At 56.5% G+C, this 24,399-nt stretch overlaps 3 protein-coding genes across 3 annotated transcripts; 1 reads left to right on the forward strand and 2 right to left on the reverse strand.

Moving 5' to 3' along the window:
- Positions 1-3,224: 3,224 nt before the first annotated feature.
- Positions 3,225-5,961, reverse strand: NCLIV_015000 (Os05g0488800 protein, related; the record flags this gene model as incomplete). Its single annotated transcript, XM_003881689.1, has 3 exons — positions 3,225-4,196; positions 4,645-4,775; positions 5,061-5,961. The coding sequence occupies 3 exons, from the start codon at positions 5,959-5,961 to the stop codon at positions 3,225-3,227; spliced, it is 2,004 nt and encodes a 667-aa protein (XP_003881738.1).
- A 1,936-nt stretch (positions 5,962-7,897) lies between these two features.
- NCLIV_015010 (conserved hypothetical protein) lies at positions 7,898-12,403 on the forward strand (the record flags this gene model as incomplete). Its single annotated transcript, XM_003881690.1, has 8 exons — positions 7,898-7,987; positions 8,327-8,426; positions 9,001-9,101; positions 9,374-9,467; positions 9,770-10,344; positions 10,782-10,973; positions 11,203-11,317; positions 11,724-12,403. The coding sequence occupies 8 exons, from the start codon at positions 7,898-7,900 to the stop codon at positions 12,401-12,403; spliced, it is 1,947 nt and encodes a 648-aa protein (XP_003881739.1).
- Positions 12,404-14,665: 2,262 nt separating this feature from the next.
- NCLIV_015020 (Ribosomal RNA large subunit methyltransferase I, related) lies at positions 14,666-19,443 on the reverse strand (the record flags this gene model as incomplete). The annotated part of the gene is made up of 8 exons (XM_003881691.1): positions 14,666-14,772; positions 15,296-15,517; positions 16,565-16,756; positions 16,990-17,079; positions 17,421-17,618; positions 17,976-18,152; positions 18,407-19,015; positions 19,317-19,443. The coding sequence occupies 8 exons, from the start codon at positions 19,441-19,443 to the stop codon at positions 14,666-14,668; spliced, it is 1,722 nt and encodes a 573-aa protein (XP_003881740.1).
- Positions 19,444-24,399: the final 4,956 nt, after the last annotated feature.

Raw genomic sequence — 24,399 nt, forward strand, 5'->3', positions numbered from 1 at the left:
GATTGTCCACGTTTGATATTGCTAAACATGAGCGGCAACAAGAAGACTGAAACCTCTCTCGTCTGGATGCTCGTTTCCCGTCCGTTTTCCTTGCAGCTGCGATTCAGATTACTGGTATATGCATGCGCACATGCAAGGCCATGCTAGAGGGCATCTCACCGGCACAGCAGGTGTGCAGACAATCAAGACGAAAAAGATTCGCGAAGTAACCGTCATGAATAAACATTTCTCTTTCACTGTACTGCAATGACTGTGGGATCGGAAGAGAAGAGCAGACGTGGAGTAGAGATGGAAGAAGAGCTGCTGCCATAAAATACTGTAACTGAGAGCGAAAAAAAGCGGTATTCTTGGATCTCGAAACATGCGGCTAGGCAAAACGCCAGTCATCTCGAATTTTCAACGTCCGTTCTTTTTTCGTGCAGCTTCCCTTTTAACGAGAGAAGCGTCACAGATGGGACAAAATGTGATCTGGAGAAGCGGAAGTGATGTCGGAAAAACCCTGGCGACCTTGCGTTTCCTACATATTGTTCGTATGCTCCAGTACCAGTCGTGTGTGTCCGGAGAAAGTCCGGCTTTTACCTAGGGACCCCCAAGGAGGAATCTTGTGCTTATGAAAAAGGGATGCTTCGTCCATGTACTGCCTTCGGAAGCTGGTGTATACGTAAGCTGATCACGTAGTAATGTGACCATCTGTCTCACCCCTTACCCAACATGGTGCATTTCACTGCCGCAGTTCTTCTTGGGTGTGACTGTCGCCGAGTTTGTTTCTCGAGGGTGAAGCCACGTGAACTCGCTCTTGTGTCTAACGCGGCAACGTATGCGCAGCTGCAATGTCGACACAAGTGCGCTACCTACAGAAGCGGCGCGGCATCCAATCACCGATTCCGTTCAGTCCTGAACCTCGCAAGTGCACTACAAAAACTTCTTATTAACTACCGATCTACTTGCGAATGGGGAGTCCTCTTGAGGCTAAACGACTGGAACGAGATTTGGAGCTCTTCCGCCTGGTTCCCTGCCACTGCTATATGTAAACGTCTGAGTTGTTGAATCGGCGCCACTCGATAAACTGATCATGTCGGTACACGTAGTCTCTACCCCCTTGATAACACTAGATTTGAGAAACCTTCCTGTGGAAGTTGATAAAAGTATACCGTAAACTTTTTTTTCCAATGGGAAATTACTTTGTGCAAGGATTTGTCCTATTCGGCACCGGAGTACCCGGCTAGTCCAGAACAGATCGTGCGCAGAAACCTCGGGCTTTTTTGTTGCGATTCTCTGCAAACTGCTGTGGTTTCTAAAATACCGTCAACTTCAAGTGAAGCACAACCGTCAGAGGAGTGCACTTGCTTTTCTATCAATGCTGTCGAGACCGCTTCACTAAACGAACTCAGAGTTGCACCAGACACCGAGGCCCCCGCCAAAAAAGTTAACTGGATTACCGCGCCGAGGCCACCAAGCAGGGTCGTGACCCTCTTCGGGCCTGAAATCCGACACCACTCAGCCGACTCGTCTCTGGCTCAAATCCGAAGGAATGACTGTGCCCACGAAACTGCTTTGAACAAAACTGTATAGGGGAAACAAGGAAGCAAAAACATCAGGAGGGGGGAGCGCCCCGGTGAAAAACGCCAGCACTATCGTGGCCACGCGTTGCTTTCGTCTACGTATAAATTACCTCAGAGGCACTCGTGGTGGTGTTACCGACTCTTCGCTCAAAAGCCGCACTATGGACAGGCCCAGTGAGAACGGAGAAACCCCGACTTTAGAATTCTTCCTCCTTGCAGCGGAACGCTGTCGTGACGCTCGGCACAAACACAACCTCACGATGCTTGTCCCTGTGGGTTTACTCCGCCCCTCTCTGGGGCAGCAGTGTGTACGAGCTGGGTGTAGAAGTGAGAAATGTGAGAGTCGCGGTGAAAAGCAGAGCAGCGCCGAGGCAACCTTCCATCTGACCCGACGCCAGTCGGCATATATGTAGAGCTCTGGAGTGCTCAAGTTCGGTTGCAGGTCAAAACAGCGAGGCAACAAGGGGTCCAAGAGATCTCAGTCGCCTCAAAACACAGCCAACGAAAGGGCGAGTGATCGGAAAAGGTGCTAACATGCACGAGTCAAAAGACAATGCCATCTACACTGACAGACCCTGAAGAAAACAAACGAGCCGGCTGGCGACTGGTACGCTCAGTCTGCAGGCGGAAGAACAAGGAAAAGAGAAACAGCGCAAGCATTGACCTGAACAGAGATTATCACCCCCGTTTAAAACGCCGTTCTCTTCTCGAAATCTGCAGCGCTGTCCAGTTTTCCTCTCCCTTCTCCCGCGCGTAACTTCAAAACGCAGGTGCCCCACACAACCCACTGCATGAGAGAGGCGCGGTGCGCTACCACCCAAATTTCCGCTTCGTCCACTTCCCCCCAGAACCTCTTTCCCTTCTCAGCATTCCCGCGCTCTGCCGCTGCTCCACATTCACGTGGCATCCTCCCAGAAAAAGCGCGCCCGAGAAAACGGGAGTACGTCATCGAAATTCCCTTGCGGCCGCCGTGCAGACCCCACGAAACCGGCAGAACGCACGCAGCCTGGCGACCGGAATTCTCTGACGCTGCGCCCTTCTTTTTCTCACTGTCAGCAGGTAGGCGAGCGGAACGCGCACTTCGTCGCTGGACGAGAAACACACACGCCAAGCTTGGACCACGGCATGCGCCGACTCCCCGCCGAATCTAGCCGCTCGCGACACACAGCAGGCCCAGGCGCCTTCTCGCCTTCTCACCTCTACCTTTTATCTCTCTCCTTCCACAGCCAAGTCTTGTCTCTCTTGCCGCTGAGTTTCCAGCTCATCCTTTATGTGGCGCCACGGGCACGCAGAGATCGACCTGCGAAGCGCATCCCTGTTGGTCTTGAAGACCTCTTGTCTAGTTCGGACTGGCTAGCTTCCGGCGTCTATCGAGCCGCTATGTGCGAGGACTCGGAACGACGCCACAACCCGCGTTTGGTCAGGAAAACGCGTGATTCTTCTCGCGCCAACGTTCTTCTCCAACTTTGAGAACCCGCAGTGCAGATCTCCCCTGCCATCAGCTCCGACCGACGCACCTGCCGTGCTAGTACCATTAGGTTCTGTGTTCCTGTTCGCGCGCGGCCAATGCCGCCACGCCTGCACGGAGAGACTTTCCCTTTGTGTTGCACGCTCTTCAGATCCGAGAATTCCAAGAGCCGCGGACGCGGGACCAGAGGCGTCTCACTGTTGTCGACAGCCGTCCCCGCCGCTGTCGGTTCGTCGCGGCTGTGCGCTTCGTCCCTCGTCCTGTTCCCGCTGGGGCCCAAGAGGGCCTCCCGCGAGCCCCGTGAAGATCTGCTGCATCATAGCCTGGACCTGCTGCTGAGCAGCCTCAGGATCGTCGAAACCGACGGTCGCCTCGAAGACTTGTCCTCCGGGACCGCCCGGTGGCCCGGAGGCGGCTGAGCCGAACGCAGAGGCGCCTGCTGCCGAGCCAGGCGCCGCCGGGAAGAATTGCGCGGGGAACTGAGCAGAGTGGACCACGCCGGGAATGAGGCCGAAGCCGCCTCTCACCCCGAAAAAGGGAGGAGACGAAGGGAAGACGTGCCGCGGGCCAGACGAGGACGAGGGCTGCGAAGTCGAGAAACTGAACGCTTGAAAAGGCTGAGACGAAGGAAATCCAGAAGACGCCTCGGCGGAAGAACGCCCCCCAGAGTGCGCGTTCGCAGACGCAGAGGAGGAAGACGATGCACCAGCGGGAGAGGAAGACGACGAAGACGAGGAGCCACCCGCTACCCAAGAGTAGGCGGCCGATCTCGGAGAGGAAGAAGAGGAAGAAGAGGACGGAGCTGTCGCCGTAGCAGAGGACGTGGGAGCAGAAGCCGACACGGACGGCGGTTCTTCATCCTTTTCGGTCACCTCTGAAGCTTGGAGTTCTCCGTCGCGTCCCCTCTCTCCCTCCGTCGCCTCTTGATCCGGTCGCGAAGAAGACGCGGAAGCACGGCGCCCTTCCGCTTCTTGATCAACCGTTTCGCCCTCCCCCCCAGCTGGCTCAGTCGGACCTGGGGCTGGTGAGGAAGAGGACGGATTCGTTGCCGCAGCCGCGACAGATGACAGAGTGCTTCGAACTCGGTTCCGGAGCTCAGCGCGTCGTTGATTGTATGCGGCGTCGTCGGTCGGCAGTTCAAACCGACACACTGGACAGGAATTGTGCTGAAGAAAGGCACGGGAAACGAGAACGTAACGGGGATCATTATCCACACTGCTTCGACAGATGCAGATATAAACTTGTGGAGGAGAGGGGGGGTTGGGGGGGGGGGAAGTTTAGCCGGGAGTTAGCGTGTAAATATATAACCGCGTATCAACGTAGACGCACAGATGAACCCAATTGATCCTTGCACGGAAGCAGACAGGCCACGGGGCAGCAAAAGAGAGGACGATACACCGCGGCGCAACAGGACTCCACGCTGTGCCGTGCCACCGCTTCCGTAACTGAATCGAGAGAACAGCCAGACCGGCGGCGCTGTGCCTGTGTGCATCTGTGCCGGTAGAAGCCTGCATCGTCTGCTTCGAACACGCCTGTGTGTGGTGGAGGACGGTTCACGTTTGACGCCTACCGAGAAGCGCACCCGACCGTTCTTCTCTTCTTTCCCTGCCTCACCTGTTCGAGCCAAGGGATGATGCACTGACGGTGGAAGATATGGGAGCACTGCGAGGAGTCATCCGTCAGTCTGTGTACGACGTCTTCTCGCCGGTAGTCTTCTTGACAAATTGCACACGGTCCGGCTTCTCCTGAAGGACAACGCCGGAAACGAGGAGAACTGGTGAACGTGGGAATGGAGGGCGAGGCGCGAACCTTCACCCAGCAATTTCCACGCGGAAGATCGAAACGGGGAACGCCCGAGAATGCGAATGCGTGTTACAGCACGGTTCTCCCTCGGCGGACATCTGTCGGCACCCAGGTTGGCTCCTGCGTCGCAGAATCTTTGTCGCCCCATGAATTTGACGAGGGGAAGAGCAGAAACCTACGCAGCTGCCTTTTTCTCTCTGGCTCGCTCTAGGCACACGCCAACTTACTCGCTTGTTCTTCTGTCAGAGTTTCTTCTCTCAGGCTGCGGATGACGGACGCGGCAGCAGGCGGCGATCCATATCGGTTAACGTCGTTCTGCATGATCATCGTAAGGATCTGGTCCATCGCTTCCTCGCCAACGCCGAATCCTGCGCCGCCCGAAAGGGCCTGGTTCAACACTTGCATAACGAGGTTTCCGATTTGAATGAACGGGGCTTGGCCTGCGACGGCATTCTGCGCCGCGCCGTTGTCGCTAACTCCTCCCCCGAAGGCCCTTGGCCCGTCAGTCGTCCCGAAGACAGCCTGCATCATTCGCCGAGCATCTTCTTGTTGTTGCCTTTCTTGCTCAGAGCCGAAGACGACGCGTGGACACAGCGAGCCTCCTTGCCGAGAAGAGCGAGTCGACGAAGGCCTGCCGCCTGCCGCATGTTCGAATTCTCCGTCACCGTAGAAAAACATGCCGGGATCATCGGACTGGAGCTCCGCCAAACCCCCAATAAGTTGAGCCATCAGATCTGCCACCGGAATGCCGAATGCATTCTCGACCACGGCCGCCGGGGCAGTGGCTACAGACACAGTTGGTCCCGACGGAACTCCTGATGAAGACGAGGGAGGGGCTGAAGAACCTGAGACTGAACCGTCTGCAAGACGTTCAACAAAACCCACGGCGCCGCAACTGTCACACCGGAGGTCGCCGGACGCCGAGTCAAGTGTAGCCGGTCCCCTGGCATCGCACGCATAGCAGTGGCCCCGAATAGGGGACTCACTGGGAGTCGCATTGCTATGGGGATTTGTCGCGGAAGAAGCTGGTGATGCTAACCGGTGGGAAGAAACGAAATTCGACGCGCCACTCGCGCCTCCTGGAGCGTGACCCGGACGCCCGCCCCCGCGGCTGTTGTTATTCCCCATCTGCTTCTCTGGAAGGACGAACACAACAGTCAGATTCGAAACGAATTGGCTACCCCGTCGCGACACCGCGGGGAGAAAACCAGAAGGGTTCCCTGGACGGTCCTGAGGGGAGGCCGTTGGAACGACAAGCGTCTGCGGTTTCGCGGTTGGCAAAACAACCAGCCGATAAACTTGGGACTTCTCCCCGTTATTCCTCTCATCTGACGCCACCCCTAGACAGGGAGAAACCAGTATACGTGGCTTTCTCAAGTGCCCCAAAGCTGCGGTGGATGGACAGCCGGCTTTTGCCCATCGACTCCCCGACGCGTGCTGCTTCGTTGTAGCCCTCCAGCGTTCTTCGCGACTCTTCAAGCTGGTTCGAAACAAAAGATTCTGGGGTCTGCAGCAGAAAACACAGAAAGCAGCATCGAAAGAGGCATTGACAAGGGCCTGCTTGGAAACGGGAGAAAAGATCAAGAAACAGCGACAGCGACGCTGACAGCAGTGGTGTCGAAGTCAGCAGGATCCCTCGCACACGGATCCGAAGGAAAAGATGCTCTGCGTTGTTGCCATGCCTGTGCCCCCTTTCTCCTGCCAGAAGCACGCGCCGTTTGTCCCCTCTTGAAACGTACTAGGTGACGGGTGTGAATTTTGCGAGTAGTCTCCTCGGAACTCGCCCTGTTTCCACGCAGACACCAGGCGGCCGTTCCGCGTGCCGCGACCGGTGAATTGCACAACCTAGGGTTTCTTGAACAGGGAAGACCTGGTACTATAGGCACAGCATCAAGAGGAACGGAAGGGAAGACGAAACTTTTTGAGCCGAGAGAAGAACGTCAACACATCTGTTCTCAAGTTTGACCAAGCAAACAAGAAAAGAGGGCACCTACACCACATGCCTGCATGTAGAAAAGCAGACGGATCCCCGCTGCTTCAGAGCTGGTGCCACGGTGCCAGGTGGCCGACGCTGCCTTCATGCCCGTCGGGCTGCTCCTGCAGGAATTCGCTTCTTTTGCCACTCTTCGCAAGAGAGCAAGCTGCTTTCTCTGTGTGCATTTTCTCGTCTTCCACTCAATCTGCTTGGATCAGTGAGTCTCGAAGAAATCTTTCTTGCCATGTGCTGACTGCAAGTCTGGGAGGTCCGTGCTTGTGCTGAGAGAGAAGTCTTGAGTCGGCCGTTGCTCGTCTCGTGCGGTTCAGACACTCCTCGCACAGGGCGGCAGACCTGTCTCGCGCTCGACCTGGGGACTTGACTGGAGTCCAGGATTCACTGGAGTTCTTTCCATTTTTTCTTCCAAGTTGGGCCTCTTCGCCGGTTTGGCCCTCAGTGAAGAACGGACGAGCTTGCCGCGTGTGTCTATCCTTTTTCGCGTGCTCCCGCGATCGACGATTCTCACCTCAATCGGTCTGCTGCTGCGAGAGCTGGCCGAGGAGAAAAACTGCTGGCAATCCAGAGCTTCTCGGAAAGCAGACGGGTTTCTCGTTTCGTGCAAGTGTCCGTGGACCGAAACCAAACTGGAAGACGCAGGAAGTCGCTACGAACCATTGGTGTCTCTTCTTCTGGATGACCTATTCCTTTTTTTTTTCGCTACACAGTCGAGTGCGCTCCGTGTGTTCCTTGCGCTACCGTTCACTGCCTGCGAGTTGGTCCCGATCCTCTTCTTGTCCTCAGATGCTTTCTTCCGCTAAATTTCTCCACTTTTTGCATCCTGTGAGCAACTGAGCACGGGCGCTGCCAGTCCATTCTCCTCTGCTTCTTTAGGGGGGCGACCGTCCTGTCAATTCACCTTGAGTCGTCTACTCCGTTTCGTGGGCGGTGCCTGCCGGGATTGTGTAGCAGTTGCTCGGCCGCCCCAGACGAGCATACACTCGGCTTTGTTTTTCAATCAAAGCCGTCAGCGGTCGCGTTTTTTCGACCAGCTTCGCTGCCTTCTCTGCCGGCGGAGTTCAAGACGGCACCATGAGGCAGCCGTTCGTCCACTGGGGGCTTCTGCTCTTGGTGGGATCGTTTTGGGGAAGAGAAAACGGCGTCAAGGCCTGGCACGACGAGGTCAGCACTCTTCACGCACGTTCTGGCCGTTCCGTATTATATGGGATAGCCTAGCCTTCTGCGTCGATTCTTGCGGTCTCCACCTCCTTTCACCTGCTGGATAGCCGTGCTCCCGTCGTCGACTTGCCCCCCGTGGACCCGAGTCTTGTGTCAGATGCTCTTATCCAGCTGCTACCCGACGCGAGTCCGCCAATCTGCCTGTCACTCCTCCGTCGTCCTGCGCCAGTGTGCCTCGCGAGGAAGTCTCCGCGTACCATTCTAGGCATTTAGAATTTCCCAGAAACCGGCGCGCGTACCTTTTCTGCATTTCTCTCTTTCTCTCTCTTATGCCGGATACAGGGACACATGCTCGTCGTTGCAGTGGCGAGGGAATATCTGAAGCCGGAGATTGTGGAGAAGATCGAGTTCATTCTCTCTGATTGGAGCTCGCAGTACCCCAGTAAGGCGCGTTGTCGCATGCACGGACTTGCGCGGTCCTCACTCTTGTGCTGAGGCCGCTCTCCTGTCTGAATGCGTTCAGCCACTTGCAACGGGATCGGAGCTCTTCCAACCGCGACGAAGTTCAGATCACACTCTTGTGCTTCATCGAGGAGGCCGGGAGACGCGTGAAGCAATTCTCACAGGAGCAGAGTTCGTGTGTTCACGAGTGGTCTCCCTTGGCGGCTACGCCCTCCGCCGTTCTCGTTTTCCGTTCTGCATGGAAACGGCGGCAACCCCGCGCCAGGTTGGGGTTTCCCGGTGATCTTCGGCAGTGTTTTGTCAAATCTCGAAAAGCTTGTCTCCTGTGTGTTTTAGACGCGTGGCACTTTATCCGGCCGCCGTTTTCCGCCTGTCTGTATGAAGCATCCGACTCGTATAACTCGAATGAATGTCACCACGCCTGGAGTGTGACCCAAGAACATATCGTTTCCCTCTCTGCAGCTGTTCCCCACTAGGTAGACTGCGCGTTCAAATGCCAGGATGCCGCCTGGAAAATGCTCTTCTGCGGGTCTGAGGTTTGTCCCCTGTCTCAGCCACTTCCACCCTGGAAACCGCGGCGGTCTGGTTGGACCATGTCGCCTGCTCGATGCCGGGGCGCTACTGCCGAGGCTTTCTCGGCCTTGATGACATCCGCGTACGCTGTCCTTTCTCACATCTTTCTCCTTCCATGGATTCAGAGCGCACCCGACGCAGGACTCGCAACCACTGCATACATCATACATCCACATAAATATACACATAACTATGCACATATATATACATATCTGTATGTATCTGTAGACGCACAACTGATTCTGGGAGCCTGTAACAACCCCGGGGCCGGAGAGAGTGAACCTCCACAGGCGCTGGGGTGTCTGTGCTTTTGGGAGGTCGATGCGGGTGTTGTCCTCTTCCGTGTGCTTTCAGGTCTTCAAGCCTTGGCACTACACCAGTCACGTGTTCAATCCCCAGAACCTGACTTTGGATCCGGTCTATGAGGCCAAGCCGTACCCTCAAACAGGTGAGTTACTCGGTGAGGGAAACCGGTAGCACGCGCGGGCACAGAATTGCAGAGCTTGCATGCATGGCATTGCTAGGCATGCATTCGATGCCTACGTATGTACGTAATTAGATGCATACACGGAAGCCCTATTTGCACACACTGAATCCGAATCGGTGTGCGCTTAAAGCTGAAAGCGCGTCGTGGTTCGCATAGAGGCATTGGACTCCAGCCCTTTCTGTTGAGTTGTTTCCAAGATCAGATGCATTCAATGTATGCACGCAAATATGAATGTCTCTTTCTTCTGTTTTTTTCTGTTTCAGGCAGCTCCTGGATCTTGAAGAAAACCTACGAGTCGCTGCGAAACTGCACGGGCGGCTCGCGCGCCGTGGCGAACTCCAGCGGCTCTGCCGCGCGTGCGGGAGACGCGAAAGACGGTGGCGTTTCGGAGTCGCGAGGACAGGGAGAAACGAATTCCACACCCTCGGCTCTTCCTACCGACATTTTCCCCTCTTCTCTGTCGTCTTCTTTCTTTCCTTTTCTTCGGGTGTCGAGCGAGAGACTCGCGTCCTTACTGTCGTGGAAAAGGATCCCCGTCGACGCACAGGTGTCTCACGTTGGCGCGGCCTCTTCGTCCGTGACTGACTCCAGCGCCTCTTCCGACTGGTCCAGCGCGTCCAGTTATGAGGCAAGAACCGCAGAACGCGACGGCGTGCGCCGCGACGCCGGGAAGAAAACAGGATACAGTGTCCCTGAGACGTCTGTCGTCTGCAGCCGGCTGTCTCTCAATCTTCACCTGCGTTTGCTTCTGCACATCTACGGAGACGTCCACCAGCCGTTGCATGCGACGGAGACGTACTCCAAGGCGTTCCCCAAAGGCGACTCCGGCGGAAACAATGTGAGGCTCGAAGGGGGGGACGGGTGACGCCGTGGACAGTCCTCACAGGAGTAGAGAAAAGCTTGCCAAAAGGGAAGTCGCAGACGAGGAGGTATTCCAGAGGTCGATGACGCGCCGCGCGTTGTTGTTTGAAATTTTTTTTCTCTTGATCGTTCCAGAGCCTCTGCCCCCGCGGAGGTCCAGCAGGCCGAGAGAGCGACGAGTATTTTTGTTAAGAGGCGCTTGCTGCGCACGAGCACTACAGAGGCGGTCGTAGGGGAAATGGGGAGTTCGTAGGGAGGCGAGAGGCAGAGCATTCACACTTTGACGAGTAAATACACAGTGCTCTGAAAGGACAAGGAGAAGAAAGGGAAGCCAAGGGTCCAGAGCAGCCACAACCAGGAAACAAGAGTGAGACGGACAGTCGCTTTCCTTCCGTACGTTTCTGTTTTTGACAGATTTCTGTGGTGCTCCCGGAGTCTGGAAAGGACGGAAAGGGGGCGGTGGAAGCCAATGCGCACCCGGGAATCGAGGTGGCGGGAAGTTTACCTCCTTCGCATCAGGAATCTTTGCACAGTCATTGGGACGGCGCGTTTGGCCAGTACAACACGCTCTTCTATGAAATCGACTTGGACGCGCTAAAGAAGGAGGTAAGAGGCGCACGGCGGCTGCCACAGGGCTTGAAGATGGGGTGGACCAAGAGCCTCTCTCGAGCTGACGCCAATCGTCAAATGCGGTATGCGTACTCTTCCTTCGCTGGGTCCGGGTATCTTTGCTTCTCGAGTCCAGAAAATCGCATCTGATGTCGCACTGCGCGACTCTGAATGCACGCGGACCTGATCGGAGCGACTCTCTCCCGTTGTCTTCTCGCCCCCACAGGCTCAGCGTCTGGTGCGTCTGTACCCTGTCGATGACCACGCCAGGCGGACCTTCACAGACTTCTACGGCATCAGCTACGAAAGCTCGATGCTGGCGAGAAGCCATGTTTTCTCAGGTGGGTCAGAACGCCCTGGCGCTCCTCGGAAAATCCGTGGTGGTGTGTCTGTATGTAGACGCATACAGGTGGTGCCTTTGGAACGCCCCGCCCCACTCACGCCCGCATTTAAACATCACAGAAACCTAAACGCGTATATGGATGAATATGTATGTAGAAATGCCTGCATACCCTTTTCGCGCGCCGAGGACGGTGGCTCTGGGATATCTCTGTGCGAAACTCTGCGCGTTTCCAGCTCCTGCCTCTGTGCGGTAATGCTGCTGCGAGGGTGTCCGAGCGATGCAGTCGCAGCGGGGCTGGCCAGGTCGTTTTGAGGGCTCCTTTCACCGTGTCCACATGTTGTTTCCGGGTCGGCGGTTGCAGTCGGGCGTCTGTCCCTCAAATCCTGTCGTTGGGTCTCTCTCAGAGTTTGACTGGTCCTCTTTCTCCGCCGCGTCTCTGCCGTACCACCCGAGCCCGGAGTACGTCGAGAAGAGCAAGAAGCTGTGTGGGAAGCAGATCGCGCTTGCAGGCGCCCGATTGGCGTTGTTGCTGGAAACTCTCAGCGACTCGCTGCCGCAGCCTCTCGTGCACCAGCCTCGCTCGGCTCCTCCCTCGGCTCTGGCCATCGTCGGGGGCGACGGAGCTGTCCAAGTGCTCACGGGCTGCTCCGCCTCCGGCGATTCCCTCTGCATTTCTCTCAAGACGGCAGGCGAGTCTCCGATGCTGGTGCTCAGCGGCCCCGGGTCGGGGCTCGAGTCTGCCGCCATTGCCCTGGCCTACTCCCGACCCCTCGCCGCCCTCTTTCTCTTAACGTGCTGTGCGCTGCTCGTCCTCGGAATCCTGCTTTTTTGGACTTGCCGGCAACTCCGGTTCTACAAGCACGCGGTTTCTCTGACGACTGCGGTGACAGGCGTATCCGGACGGTCGGAAACGGAGTCCTCGAGTGTGCTGTCGTCTGGGGGGCTGAACGTTTTCAGATATCTCGCCGGAGGGTCCTCGGCAGTCCGCGGCGCTGCTGCCGCCCCGCAGCGCCCGACCGTGAACTCCGAGGTGGCGATGTCGGCGCGCCTGCTCGACAACCGAGAAGAGATGCAGCGAGGCTGAACCGCGCTCCGCCCCGCGACCCGCTGCAGGGGTAAAGAGGGGGGACGGCTGGGACGGGAAGACGAGGAGACAGAGGCTTGGGAGGTTCCTAGCTGCAGCAATGGGGGCAGAAACAGGCAAGCAGAAATACAGATGCAGGTGTCGTGAAGTCGGAGGAGAGAAAGAGGCGAAACAGGCTGTAGCGCGGGGCGGGAGAGAAGGCACACACACACACACACGGCACAGGAAAAAGGTGGTGGCTTTGTGGAGCGGCCCTTGCTGGCGACCGGTTCCTTAGGGTTTTCTCTGTGAGGCCTGCGGATTAGTGACTAGTTCACTCCACAGAGAAAAGAGGTGTTTCCGTGTGCAGCCCCTTTCAGCTTCTACCGACTGCCCGAAACTCCCGGCGGCCGATGGACACCAGGGGGCCATGACAGAGGGGAAGGCGGACCGGTGCCGCGCTGGCGCCGCGCACGTATCATGTGGAAGCGTCTTTGAGAAGGACGCCGAGCTGGAAAGTGTTGAAGGTGACTTTCGTTTCCCCATTGTATGGATAAAACGAGTCGCAGTTTTTTTACAGGTAGAACGACGTGCTCTGCGACGAAGGAGAGGCCTGCGCTTGTCCCTGTGATCGCCTCCAAGAAGAGGGGATCTGCGGGGCTTTTAGTGTTGCGCTGTTTGAAAGCGGCGACTGTCTCAGAGAGGCACCAGAGATTTCCACGGTTCGGTTTTTCCGTCTCGGCCTTTCTGTCAATCTCAAACTGGGCTACGCCGCGCGGCCATCCACTCTACACGTGCGGCGGAATGGGCTGTGTGGGAGTCCTGGGAGATTGGCGTGTGCTGCGTGCGTCTTCGACGTACAATCTTCTTATCCTCGCGCCGGCTCTTAAACAACCCTTGCAAGGACATTTTTTGTGTGCTCTGCATCAGCGCGTTTCCTGAAGGAGCCGGTGCTGCCTGCCTGATAGGTCGGGGAAACACTTTTCTTTACTCGGGCCCAGAACTGTGACGGCCTTTTCCTCCTGCGCAGGCGTTGTGTCGTTTTTCGGACACACCAGCCAACTCTGGAACGTCCAGCCGACTTTTTCTACGGGCGAGCACATTTGTATGTTTATCATTCCCGGGCGGAGGCCGCCTCTACAGCATCTTTTTCTGGGGTGGGCCGCATCCTCGTATACACACAAAAAGAGAGGCGAGCCGTGCAGCCCTCTTTTGCCTGGAAGTTTCGTAGGATTCGTTCTGTGTCGGTGCGGAAAGGACGCGAAAAACGCCGAGGCGCCCCCGTCGGGGTTCGAGTCTCCCTGAACAGCTGTGCGCTTCCGTCCGCTGCTCCGCGTGAAATGTTCCAGTTCTCTCTACCAAGTATGGGAGGTCTGGAGGCGCACCCAGCAGGAGCTTGCGGCGACTGACCACCCCGCATCGATTGTGCAGGCAGCGCTGCCGCATGCGCGCGCTTCACAAGGACAGGAGAGAGGAGTGGCAGGGAAACCCCCTCTGTGCCCGGAGTGTTTGGGGGGATCGGCTTTGTAGCGCAACTGAGTGATGGACCTCGTTGCCTTTTCCCCCTCTCCAGGCGTTCTTTAATACGGTTTCTCTCGTGCAGTGTGGCTCTTTTTTAAAACCGGCGAAAGCGTTCCTGTGGAATGCCAGTCTCTCCTGACTTTTTCAGGGGAGACCCAGCTGACGACGTGTACCCGGCTTTGAACAGTAGTGGACCAGGGAGATGCGAGGGAAGTCTGCGTGTCTGGGAGCTCGTGTTTGTTTTCAGTTGGCTTTCCCGCCGTGGGAGGATTGCATGCAGGACTGCGTGCACTGTTGACTAGGGAGGTTCTATCGTTTTTAGCGTATCTTTTTGACTTTCTGACCAGGGACCAGAGTTCCGCGCGGTCCCCCATGCGTGTCCATCGGCGCAACCACCTTACAAAAAGAAATGCCTGCTGTGCAGGGCGGTTTTCAGTTATCGCGCGCACCTTTCTCCCAGCCGAGAAGGCACAGGCAAAGCTTTTTCGAACGGAGATATGTCGGGGCTCAGTCGACCCCCCCGTTAACGAAGCAGCCTCAGTTCCAGTTGTTTACACGCGAAAACAGACAGCAGCTTGCCACCTGGTGTGGCGTCGCCCACTTCCCCGTAAAGAAGCTAGTTAAGGGTCCCTTTCCGACGCAATAGACGTTTCATTTATCCGGTTCCAGTTCCCGAGGGGTGCCGAGTTCCGCGCGTTTCTCAGCCACTGAAGGCCTGTCGGCTGCGCGCGCCACTCGGCCCCGTTCTTGGGTTCCACTCCTCTACCGCTCGGACAGCTCCAGAATTGTCCACTGAAGCTCCGGAGACCGAGGCAGTCTGACGTCCACCGGGAAGTCGAAACCCGCGCCGCCCTCCGCGCACAAAACCGCTGAGAGGCACATCACAGTCGAGAGCGCGCCGGTGTGGGGGCAACAGAGAGGAATGCAAGCTCTCGAAGACGCGGTCGAGAGAAGAGAGGACGCCGCAAAGGAAGTGACACACGAAAAACCTACACGTGTGAAGGACTGTTCAGTCGCCGCGGTGTCGCGGGCACTCGCTCTGCCCAGTGCAACAGAGACGCTTTTGACGATACACGGGCTTCCCAGGCCGAGCATGCAGCTAGGCTCCCCCTGACTTGCGTGTGGCGCCAACGGAAGAGGCTGTAACTCACACCCCGGTCGCACACGCCAGTTGGCACAGACGACAGCTAGACGGGTTTTGCATGCGGCGCGAGAGGGTGCGCGGTTCTTTTGCTCTGCAGCGTTTTCGTCAGAGGACCCGAAGAAAGACTTGGCCATTTCCAGTGCTTGCCATCCGACAAATACCCAAACAGCAGGTGTTCACATGCGCAGCATTTGCCACGCTTTGCTCCTGATATATTGCCACGTGGCGTCCGTCAGGCGGCGACCTACCATCACGTCCTGCGCTCGCGCATGCAACAGATGCGTCGGCGAGGAAGGTGCCCTGAGAATAATGCCGGCTCGAATTTGTTATCGCGAGGTAGCCGCCTGGCGCCGTGACTCGCGCAACTGTCTCCACCAGCTGCCGCAGGGAGGCCCTCGCGCCAGGCACGTCGCTCTTGCGCCACGCGAGGTTCGGCAGGTCCAGAATGACAACGTCAAAGTAGCAGGGATCTGCAGCATCACGAACGGCCAAAACAAGTGTCAGCAAAACGCCAAGTCCTCACCGCGCCTGCGCACGGAGAGGCGAGAACGCCCCGCACGCAGAGTTCCGTTGGAATTCGAGCACAGCCTGTCTTGTGTATAGCTCAGGTGGATAAATTAGGCAGCTCATAAAGGAGGCTTCCGATTCCTCCCGAGCTGGGACTTCATGCGGAGCCTCTTGTGACGATGTGCCCCAACTGTCGAAGGCATGCCGCTAGGCTTTCTCGTGTAAAAGAGTCATTTCATCGCGATCTTGAGGTGCACGGCCACAACGCGTGCGCGAACCATGCACACAGAACGCATCTTCGCTCCCAGCGGGAGCTCGCAAAAAAAACACGCGAGAGGTCTTGCTGCAGATGCTGTTGCCTCTCATGATCTCCCGGGATGATCTGTCCGATTCCAAGTACCCTCCACCTCGTGATACATGCAGTTGCCGGTGGGACAGAGAAAATGCAGGAGAGGTATTACGGCCCTCGCTCTTTTACCGACCGATGCTTATCACTACCATAGGCGCTCATCAAAACGGCAGCACTACAGCGTGAAGTTACACCTTTTTTTCGCGCAGACCCAGAAATGTCGCCTCCACCAGTATTCTACGTAAATATTTGCCACCGTGGGAGGACCGACGCAAGATACACATAGGCTGATGCATGCGTCACTTCGTGTGCGCCACAGCAGCACAGTCCACCTGTGATCCGAACCACAGTCGAACACGCAACCATCCAGTTGCTACGTAGAGGCTGAAACGAAAATGGCCTATACGTCGTAAAGACATAAGTATATGTATATATATATATATATGTATATATATATATATATATATATATTTATATAAATGTAACGGGCATCGCATCCTGATCAGTTGACTCGGTGCAACGGCATAGGGTGTGCTGCATTCTGACTAGAGACAACGGGAGCATTCGGTTACAAACGTCACGGCCCTGGACAGCAGGAAAGACATAAAATATATTCGACAGGCCGACGGTCGACGGCTCGGTCGGCTGCTGCCTTTCTTACCCCCATCGCTCACAAGCCGAGATGCGTAGTTCTTTAGCCAAGTATCCACGTCTTCCTGCTGAACCTCGAGCCTGGCGCTGGTGATTCCATTAAGATTCATCCCCTTGAGGGCTAGCATTGCTGACTGTTCATTGTTGTCCACAACAACGCAACGATCCGCCTTCCCCAGGTGAACGCAAGTGATGCCGCACGCTGCAGTTCACTCAAGGAAGAGAAAAGCTCCAAGCATCGTGAGGTGACCACCCTCCTGAGGACGTTTTGCTCCTCTCAGCACAGCAGTCAAGGCAGACGTGGGGAACACAAGTCGTAGCTAGGAAAGTTAGCACAAGCGCGGCAGGGGAGACAAACAGTTCGGCGAAACCCGAGTCTGCTGACGCCGCATTGCTCCAGTCCTAGCTCACTGCTTTGAAAGAGAGACGACGCACCTGCAGAGTGTCCAGAGAGGTCGAGAACCCGTTTGCCTGCGCTGAGCAGGGCGACCTGCCGCCGAAACTCTCTGCGATCGAAGCGCCACCCTGAGAAATCGTCAAAGGCAGTCCATCTACAAAATGCTGCAGAAAAAAGGGTGCGAGCGACACTGGTCCATAGGAGACGAAATATGCACGTCCTCCTTTGCAGGGGAGGCAGCCAAACCCACGCGATACCCCGAGACGGTACATACACCACAAAACGAATAGAGCGTGAGCGGCAGCTCGGTCACAGGCTCGGCTCAGGCCTCGGAAAGTCCCCCCGACGGTCTTCACCGTGGTCATTTCACTTCTCTGGGGCAAAGCATCAGCTGCTGAAGTAAAGCACAGACCGTAGAGAAGTTGTGGTCTAGGCAAGCGAAATCGTCGTAGGAAGACCAAGTGCGTACGGGGCGGGGCTCCGTACCATGCCAGGCACTGCCTGCGCAGAGCCCCCACGGGTTTCTTGTTGAGCGCAATGTCTCTGGGGATTTTCCACTGCGCGCGCTGAAGTTTCTTCCAACACTTGCCTGTCTCGGGCTGCGCCCGTAGATCAACAGCAAACGCGCATCCATTTTCCGCGAGGACGACGTGACTAGGGATAACACCTGGGACGGAAAGACAAAAAGAAACAAGAGCCATACCTCAACAAGAGAGACTCCTTCCCGTCTCCTGACATGCCCACTGTTGTTTCTCAAATGACCGGTTCGCGCGCAGTGTCCGATCGGCCGCAGTTCCCCGCACGAACTGGTCCAGGGCAGCGCAACGCTGTGCCCTATGCATGCACTCAGTCCGGCGGAATCGCTGGCCGAGAAAGGCCAGTCACGGCAAGGCAGCTGTGTTGCTGTGAGGCAACTGACTGCACTGGAGAGTGTGCTTCCGCACCGGAAGAACGAACGCACCCCCGTCGCACCCCGATTGCCGAGACTCCCTGATTCAGGTGAACGCGACTGTCGAAGGCTTACCCTCGGCGACTACAGGCTCCGATCTCCAGGCTGCAAACGACCTGTCAGTGTCTCCGGCACCTTCGGCATGAGGGAACTCGAGAGCCCGGTCCGGTCGGTCTCGACGAACGAGGATGCCGCCCAGGCTAAGGAGACTGCGTAGCGCGGCGGTCGCCAGCGGCATGAGACTGTCCATGCCTGAGCAAACCAGCAGGCATCTTGGAAGAGCCGCTTGCAGGGAACGGCACTGCACAGCTCCCCTGCGGCTCAGAACATCCGCCAAGTGCGGGGTACGTGTTGAGGATGTTTTGCTGGACACGAGATCAGCGCATAGTGCGACTCAAGCGCTAGCGATTGTCGGCAACGGCTCGCTAGAAACGGTGACAGACAGGCGATGCTGAATCAAGTGCAGATTCTCCTCCTTCCTTGACAGGCAAAACCGCAGAACTCACCTCTGGTGAGGGATTGGATGCATGCATATTCTCCGTAGAGGTCTACAACGAGACCCGGCAGCCCATCACCTTCTCCGTTCACCAGGCGGAAAAACATGTCCCGGACCTCTGTCGCCTTGTCGCCTCCGTGGAACTCGCTCCGGCACACGTCCACCGTGTCTCGTTGACTGTGCCCATGCATGCTCCAGGAAAAAGATCGAGAGAAGGACATCCGACTCTGGAGAGCAGTACGAAACCTGCTGAGAAAGAAGTTGTGGTCTATGAGCTCGTCTGCGTCCTCGGAGAGAAAGCGGGCACTAATCAAAGCGTGGCGGTTATAGTAAGCAACCCCGTAGGAAACACCTCTTTCGTCTTGCACACGGACGAGGGCCGTCTCTGTTGTGGACGCGCTGCTGCCTGGTTCGTCTCCAGCCCCAGGAGCCGAGGAGGGTGCGGCGCTTCCTTGAGACGACCCGCATGTTTGGCTAGCCTTCTCCGCCGGATCGCGAAGGGAACAGGAAAGCACTTGATTACTGAAAATCCACGGGCCACATGCCCGAGCACCTGTGACGGCGTTTCCCGTGCCCGCAGGGGTCTTCAGGACCAAAACGCCGCGAGGTTCCAGGGCGCCTAAAGAGGCAAAAAACAGCGGAAAGAGCGCATGGAGAGAGCCCGACACTGGCACAAGTGAAGAGCGGCGTTGGGTTCGCAATAGACGTCCACGCCCAACCGCTAGGCTCACAGAGCAGGTCTCACCGCAGGGACATTTCGCCGTGTTGCACTTGACGCGGAAACAAAAAGGGGACTCTACTCGGCTGCTGGCATCGGCACCGGCTTCACATCGTGAGTACAGGTTACGCACGAAAAGAAACTCTAGGCGTATCCGTATGCTCTACGTTATCTGTCGGCCGGCTGTGTCGCGGCTGTTTACCTCGCGGGGCGGAGCTCTTCTTTCCACCGTCGCCCTTCACCCCTCCGACGCGCTCCGTCCTTCCGTCCGTAGCCGACGATGGCTTTCTCGTCAGATCGGTCGGCGGGGATCGAGGCGATGAAGACATGCATCGCGAGATCGAAGTGTTTCTCAGTCCTCGTCCTCTCGCCACGCCAGCGGGCAGTCTTGAGAACGTCGATCCAGGGCAAGTCCAGCGGAAAAGGTTGGGCAATCCGTAGCAAGGAACAGACAGCCCGGCCTCAGTGTCTTGCCGTTTCTCTTCCGAGTACGGCGCATCGAGTCCAGTAGGAAACGCGCAGATCTGGAACTGCAGTCGTGCGCACTTCGTCGACAATTTTGCCTGCAAGCCGCCGTGCTCTCCTCGCTCCGCAAGGCCATCTGCGGCCGCGTCACGAGTCGCCACCTTCCTGGAACTCAGTCGACGCCTCAGCGCGCCTGAGAAGGAAACACGAGAAGGTGGACCTTCTGACGGGAGCGGAGGGAGACGGTTTTCGCCCGGAGCACGAACCAGACCCGCGGAGGGCTCCTGTGCGAAGGGTGTATGACTGCATGTCCTGCATGGAGAAGCCACAGAGTGTTTCTCACCCCGCGCCAGCGAGCGTAGGCAGTCTCTGTCGCTCAAGGAAGATGGGAAAAGGCACACACTCGGTCGGCTGTGGAGAAACTGGGAGCAGCCCGATGGGAGCGCGGAACGGAGGCTGCAGAAACCCCGCGCCTGACAGGAAGACGGGCTCGATCGAGAGACAGAGCAGTCAACAGCGGGGAAAGAGGTGTGATGCAGGCAGGCCAGGGAGGATCGGTGAAGCCAACGAGGAGACGCCGATGCTTTTTGTTTGGAGACAAGAGGCGATGCGCCCGCAGACACGCTCGCGCGCCGGAGCGGCCTGCGGATCGTGACACATGGTGAGAAGAATTCGCAACACGAAGCGTATCCAGCCATGATGGCAGTGCCGAGCGCTCTCTCCAGCCACTCGTGCGATCTTCCGTGACAGGCGGAAGGAACCACTGTGGCCAACGTGGAACAACAAAAGCTGAGGGTACTTCTTAGCGACGAAGAAGCCCGCACAGCCCGTGGCTTTTAGGCATCGCTGCTCTCACGCCTCCTTCCGGGCAAGTGCCCATGAATGTACCTCATTTATATATATATATATATTTATAGGTATGTATATATATATATACAAATTGACGGGTACATTCGTAAATGAACAGTAGATGGGTGAGCACAGGCCTCGTTTGTACCGAGCTTCAAGTTCGAGCTGAGAAGCAACTTTGGAGCTGTAACAGTCAAATATGCATGCACAGGAGATGTGGTCTGAATCACAGAGGAAACGGGAAGAAACTGGGCAATTCGGGAGGCGGAGCATCGCTCCTTAGTCCGTTGCTTTCAAAGATTCGTGAGGCCAGACCGGTCCAGCTGTATCGACAGTAGACAGCAAGGGAAGCGGAGATGCGGACGAAATAAAGCCAGCAAAGACAGTCATGGAGTAGACGTATCTGTGAAAAGGGAGAACGCGACACGAACAGCGCGACGTCGTGGCATTTGGCATACGGGTGAATGGAGACCCTTCTCAGATGGCGAAAAGTTGGTCACGGAGAACGGAACAGCAAACATGCTCCAATTTGCCGGCATGGTGAAAGATCGGAAACACCCGGCACCCTTGTCCGACAGTCCATCTCCTTCAAAGCGAAAAGTAACGGAAACGCGTGTATGTGGGGTCCAAATTGATGAAGGCAGCCGCTCAACATGGCAAAGGGAAGACACGGGCGTCTCGTGGCGCAGTCAACTGGAGGGGATCAAAGTAGCAGGCACGTCTGGCTTACCCCCGGTCAATTGCCGAGAAAGCATTTGCATCGTCACGCGGTCGAAACGAAGTGGAGGGGAGTATCGCTGAAGATGAGAACCAGGCAAAGAAAGTGAAGGAAACGGAAATAAAACACGACAGCAAGACAAGGACACCGTCGCGTGGGACTGCATGCACTGCGCATGCATGACAGCGCAATCGAGACTGTCAGCACACCCCAAGTCTACATCAGAAAAAGACACTTTTGGAGAGACTGCAGGTGACCCGGAGTGGAGCATCAACCAGAAACTTCGGGAGCAGAGTATAAAAAATTCTGGTGGGGATCTCATCGGGACTCGCATGCGAAGAAATCGGCTTTTCCTCTCAGTGCACGTTCGATTGTACGGTGCATCCTCGCCGCTGGTAACTGTGTAGTCATCCCTCCGATTTTTTTAGCGCATTTCTGTAGCGGGAAATCCCATCTCACGGACTCGCTTGAGTAAACGGCCCCAGTGAGATGATATCGCGACGTAAGGATATCCGCTTAAAAAGGAGTGCTGTTTGCACATTTCAGACGACTACAATCACGGACGGAAGTGATGCGCTGGGACATTAAGGTGCGCACGTCGATATTTCGATTTACAGTAGAGAGCCTCCAATTCATGCTAGATCTACTATCGGACACACGTCTTTTACGAAAGGAAATCCGGTGGCATGCAATGTGCAGCAGGTTTTTTGTGTTACAAGGTGCACATGTCTTGCTCCCTCCGTAAAGCTTTCGCTGTCTCTGGCAAGACAGAAATACGTTTCCGGTTAGAGCCTGACTACTGCCTCAGCCTGCCTCTTCGCGACAGGAAGAGACACAAAATCAAATGGAATCAAGACGGAAAAGGCTTCAAAATGCCTGATGCTTTGGACTACCCTTGAAACAGGAAAGGTTGCCGGAATTGCCTCACGAGAAGACAACCCTTCATCGATGCCCATGTCGCGGCAACAAACAGCTGACCCCGTGGCTGCCAAGAATGGAGTCGATGGGGAGGAGAGAACCCTGTACGCAGGCGACTCGTGACCTCTAAATTCGTGCCACTGAGGGACAGGTCGCCAAACAGTCCATGCCCGTAGCCCGCAGTCAGCATTAGTTGTGCAGTTCCCTCTCGCGTGGTTGACGGGTTCGTCGACAAGTATAAAGATGTTTGAAAAACTAGAAAAAACAGAAACGATGGGCGTTCGCGATCAGGTGATGCCTCTGAACCGTCGAGAGAGAGAGGATGTTTCCGTAAGCGAGAAGACAGTATAGAATACAGACGGGTACATCTCCGAGCATGCGACTCCCCCCAGGAGCGAAGCGCTGATTGCCTGGCGCCCCCAAAAAAGAGAGATATAGTGGCATTTCTCAGCAGTGAAAACAACGAGCATGAAGGTGGGTGTATGACTTCGCCTGTGAAGTGTGCACCCAGACCGCAGTAACGAGGCTTCGCTGACCACCAGTTCGGCGGTCGATCGTCTTTGTAAACAGGATCGTCGTACAGTGGCACAGATGCTTCCAGTGGGACATTAGAACGATCGCTGGGGGTAGACGAGTTTCCCGCTTTTATTGTCTGGTCTCCTTCACGGGTAGAAGCCTGGGTAAATTGCTGTCCCTTATTTTCGTTACGGTGATATCCGCAGCGGTCATATCGAGTATCTGTTCCGCTTTATCCGTATTATCTTTGTGTATACTGGATCCTTTCTGTCTCTTATGCCCGAGGGGACGGCCCACCGGAACCGACAACGGGATGTCCCCTGTAGCTGTTTCCTTGCCGCCCGCACCTTTTCCGCGTCGCTCAGAGTCTGTATTTTGCCAAACGCGTGGAGTCCCTGGAATGATCGCCATGCAATGAAGACCCGTCCCTCTCTTGCTGAGCCGTTCCCCGTACAGTGCGCGCAGCGAGTCGGCGCGGTCACCTTTATCAGCGATAGAACTCTCCGTTCCCGCCCCCCGTGACTCCGGAGCGGGGACCGAGGTGAACATCGCTGGCAATTGCCGCTGTTTTCTTTGCAGGACAGACGTGTGCTGAGCGGCGGCCACATTGGTCCCCAACGTTCTATCTGCTGCCTTTTTTTGCTGCACTTGCGGGGGGCTGTGAGACGGTTTCTGCCGAGCAGGAACCTCCGTCACACCTGGCCTTGGTGCTCCCCCAGTCTCTTGAACGCGCCCCCGCTGGCGGCTACGGCTTTCTGCCTCAGAGTGTGCAGCCTGAAATGGGGCAAACGGTGCGTTTTCGCCGACAAGTGACACTGGGAAGTCGGGAGGCGCCCTCTGCTGAGAGGCGAGGGGAGGAAAGCGACTCTCGGGTGACGGCAGCACACCAGGCGCGGCGGTTCTTCCACTGGTCTCCATCGACCCTCTTTGCCGCTGCTTGGATCGGATGCCAAGCAGGGGGTGGTGCGTCGCCAGCACTGGCGATGCAGCCCCGCCTCCAGGAAAGAACGAAGAAGGAACAGAAGAGACGCTGAACCGGCCAACCGGCACGGTACCTACGGGAGCAGCGGGTGAGGCGCCCCCGGGGGCGTTTGGCCACGGGGTTGCCTTGAAGCACGTAGCAGCTTTCACGCAGTGCTTGGGCGACTGTGCTCCCCCAATCTGAGGCTGCTGTCGCCGAGAAGAAGAAAAGGTGATTGAGGAAGGGTGACCTAGAGAGAGTGTGCCTGAAATGGAGCCAACTGCCTCTGTTTTTTTCCGCCTCAGCAGTTTTGCTCCGTCATCCTGAGTAAAGACTGAACTGCTGTGCGTCAAATTGACTTGGTGTTGCTTCTTCGCGGCAGAAGAAGAGGCCACCTCAACTGGCATTGGAAGTACACCTCCGTCCACAAAGAAGCTTCGGCGGCGAGCCACAAGCGACCGTCCACCGGATGGGGCTGTAGGATGCACTGCTCGGGATTGCAGTGCTCGTGTACTCTGTAGTTGAGGCCGTCCGGTGTTTGCTTTGGATCTGACGGCGGCATCAGTTGAGAAAGACGTGCCACAGTGAGAGGAAGACGGTGAACAGAGAGGCGGAAAGGAACCAGGACAGGCTGGAGACGTCAATGGACCATGTGCCGGTGCACGAGAGACCGAACTGCAAGCTTTTGCTTGAGCACCCATCAATGTATGTGCGGAGGGTCTCTCGCGCGCGGACTCTTGTGGGTGGTCAGACTCTCGAAAATTGCGTGGGTGACTTGAAGCAAGGAAATCCGCCGCATCCTTTGAGCGGAGTTTCCTAGCGGTTTTCTCCGGAAGAAACAGGTCGCCTGCATCTACT

This window comes from Neospora caninum, chromosome V (assembly GCF_000208865.1).
Source record: "Neospora caninum Liverpool complete genome, chromosome V".
Classification (NCBI taxonomy): domain Eukaryota; phylum Apicomplexa; class Conoidasida; order Eucoccidiorida; family Sarcocystidae; genus Neospora; species Neospora caninum.